Below are 3,321 nucleotides of genomic sequence, written 5' to 3'. Positions count from 1 at the left end.
TATTCTTTGTCAGTACCAGTAAAATACTATGTCATCAGAAATTAAACTTCTACTCTGTGAAACAACAATCATTTGTGATTGCTGAAGAAGATAAAGTAGTAGGAACAGGCAGCAGAAAGAAAGATAAGGGGTAAGAGATAAGAGTGAGGGAGACTAAGAGTTGCAAATATCATACAACTGAATGAGTGGACGGCATAAATATTGAATCCAGGTAAAAAAAAAAGTCACAGGAAAAAAGTCACAAGTGTTTCGTCCGGGGTTGGAGTGGGGGGTTGTCCGTGGGGGTTTTGTCCTTGGGGAGTTTTGTCCAGATCCCATAAATTGTGACTTTTCCCCCGTGACTCTATTACCGGCCACCATAAATTGCGACTTTTTTTCCTAGTCAAAATTGTAACTTTATTACTATGACTTTTTTTCCTGTGGCTTTATTACCGGTCACCTAAATATTGTTAGTATATTGGATTTATAAAGTTTATCAAAAACACTGCCCAAGAAAAACTTCACAGATAAGCCAGATAACTGGTTTATACTTTTTCCTTTAGCAATGAATAACAAACAGAATCAGTAAAACGGTTTAAGCTGCGGAGAAAGCTTCTTAGATGACTTTGCATAAAGAGGATTGACTCATGGCTTATTGCCGCAAGGAAGCTGGGACTAGCTGAACTCCGATGGGATCAACCTGTCAGAGTTGCGGGGTCCAATGTTGAACGACCTGAAACTAGCTAAAATCTCAAGAACATCATTGGCGATGCATTTCAAAGCGGCTGTAATATGTATTTGGGAACAAAATCAAACTTCTAAATAACTGACATGCGACACCCTTAAACAGATGGTTTCTCTTTTCAACACGTGGACCTTATCCCGAGTGCGCGTAAGCGTAGAGTTTTCCAAGCAATTGCTTCATAAAACAAAATGAAGGAAACTGTATAAGAAAAGCAATAGTTTGAATAATTAATTAACTCATAAAATGAAAATATAACTCTTGGGAAAATTTTGTAATCTTTTGTAAATTGTTTTCTTCACACATCATGACTAGAATACTAATTTAATGATATCATTTTTACTGACAACATGTTTATTGCAAATATATAGATGAGAAATAGCTTTTATAAAATCTTGTTTTAAGTTGATAAATCTAATTATTTACAAAATTTGATTAACTTAATGAAATTGTATAAGCAACATGAAATGTGTAAACAGTAAAATTATAATTGTTGTACCTCTGCGACATTTCTTGATCTTAATCACAGTGGCAAAAGCATATTTTTTTCATTCATGTTATATGACTATAATACTGTAGTATATATATATATATATATGAAATTTACAATAATACACAATACATATCTGAGTTGTGCCATGAACATCCTTTCTTTCGTACCTTTTTGTTTTTTAATTCATTTGCAAATGTTTTTTTTTCAGGATTTTTATGTTTTAAACATTATATATTATATCTGTATGTTAAAAGAAAAAATAAATTGACAAATTCATTCGTTTTCTATTATTTGCTTTCATCGTTTGATGCTCATTCTAAATTTCCGACTCTAGCTGTAAACCCGAAAATCCTAATCTAAAATCCTACCCCGAAACCCTATGAAGGAGCGTTTGTGAAACACCATTCCATAAAAGATGCAGTCGAGAGACGAAAGGTTGAAAACCACTGGTTTGGTGTAGTTTATTTGTAATAGATATCGTTTCGCATAGGCATAACTGTGTGCTTGCGGGTTTGCTTGAGAATGTCGCTTCGTAACCAAACTGTCTCAAGATCATTCCATTCAACATCTTCGCTAACAAGCACTTAGTCAATATATTAAGCTAACATCGTTGAAAATAAGAAATTTTAGAGCTTCTTTGTTTCTACAACCCTATGAAAATGAAAATTATTGGTTTGTTACAGAATAAGATTATTATGGAACGAGAGTAAAATGGCGGATAGTAGACTGAAGATGACCTTGCCACTTTTGAAATTTGAACTAGCAAATATTTTCATTAAATTCCTAACGTGAGCAAACCATGGCTGTTAACTACTCAGTGATACTGAATATAAAGAGAAAAGTGTTAGAAAGTATTATGTCTCAAGTTACTGCTATCTAGCACCTTCGGATGATCTCTACTCAACCGCTACACAACTGCTACTCGACTGCTACTCAACACTCCTACCACGGTCAGACTACCTCTATTTATATGTCTTGGGATATCCTACTTCTTCGCCTGGAGGCGTCGACACAACAGAAAGATTAACAGGAAATCAGGTAGAGACAATTACTTTCCTACTAAATTATGGCCATCTTCATAGAATTTGATAGTATATGGTTCAGTGCTTAGAGCGTCGAGCTCACAATCAAGTGGTAGTGAGTTCGATTCCCGGACCGGATTGTGCGTATGTTTTCGAACAAAACACTTTATTTCACGTTGCTCCAGTTCACTCAGCTGTAGAAATGAGTTATGACGTCACTGGTGCCAAGCTGTATCGGCCTTTGCCTTTCCTTTGGATGACATCGGGGGCGTGGAGAAAGGAGGCTGATATGCATGGGCAACAACCTTGCTCGGACTTATGCCTCGGAGGGTAACTTTCTAGGTGCAATCCCATGGTCATTCATGTTCAAAGGGTGTCTTTACCCTTTTAAGACGAAGATCATTCCAGAAATTTAGAAACCCTTTCAGGAGAAACATGTCAAAGAAGTACAAAGTAGCGCTCAAGCCTCTTCGTAATGGCGCTATGGAAATCCTCCTTCATCTTGATGTCTTCAAAACGACTGCTCCTGAAGTTCTCCTTCAGCTTGAGGAGCAATAAAAAGTCACAGGGAGCAAGGTCTGGGTTGTAGAGAGGGTGAGGGACAGTTTTGATGCCCATCTCCGTCAAGTAGTTTGTTACCAGAAAGGAATTGCAAGAAAGGAATTGGTGCATTGTCCAGGAAAGGTGCCACCGACCCGAAATTTCTTCTTGAACTCTCCCCAAACCTCCACAAAACACTCTTTGTGAACCGTCTTGCAAGGAGGAGACCAGTGGCTGTAAGTGATGCCTTTGCTGTTGAAAAAAAGGGATCAACATGAGTTTCTTTTGGACTTGCATTGCCTGGCTTCTTCTGCCAGCGAAAGACATGCTCAGCTCATACAGGTTAATCTGTTAGCAGCGTAAGGACAAGTATACCACCGAAGGACAAGTACTCGTTTCATATTTCTGCTCACTATATAGACATATATAGTAAATAACTATTTAAATAAAACACATTAGAATTTAGCTGTAACGGTTAACCAGTGTGACGACAGCATTATTAGATAATAATTATTGCTTTCAAATTTTGGCACAAGGCCAGAAAG

General features: G+C 37.1%; 1 protein-coding gene across 1 annotated transcript in view; it reads right to left on the bottom strand.

Annotated features, from left to right (window-relative positions):
- LOC106881486 (ras-related protein Rab-27B) overlaps positions 1-2,854 on the bottom strand; it is a 12,261-nt gene extending 9,407 nt beyond the window's left edge. The window contains exon 1 of the mRNA XM_014931886.1: positions 2,703-2,854. Coding sequence (XP_014787372.1) covers positions 2,703-2,854 — 152 coding nt within the window. The remainder of the gene's footprint in view (positions 1-2,702) is intronic.
- Positions 2,855-3,321: the final 467 nt, after the last annotated feature.

Source organism: Octopus bimaculoides, chromosome 2 (genome assembly GCF_001194135.2).
Source record: "Octopus bimaculoides isolate UCB-OBI-ISO-001 chromosome 2, ASM119413v2, whole genome shotgun sequence".
Lineage (NCBI taxonomy): Eukaryota > Metazoa > Mollusca > Cephalopoda > Octopoda > Octopodidae > Octopus > Octopus bimaculoides.
This window is presented reverse-complemented; position numbering and strand designations above follow the sequence as displayed.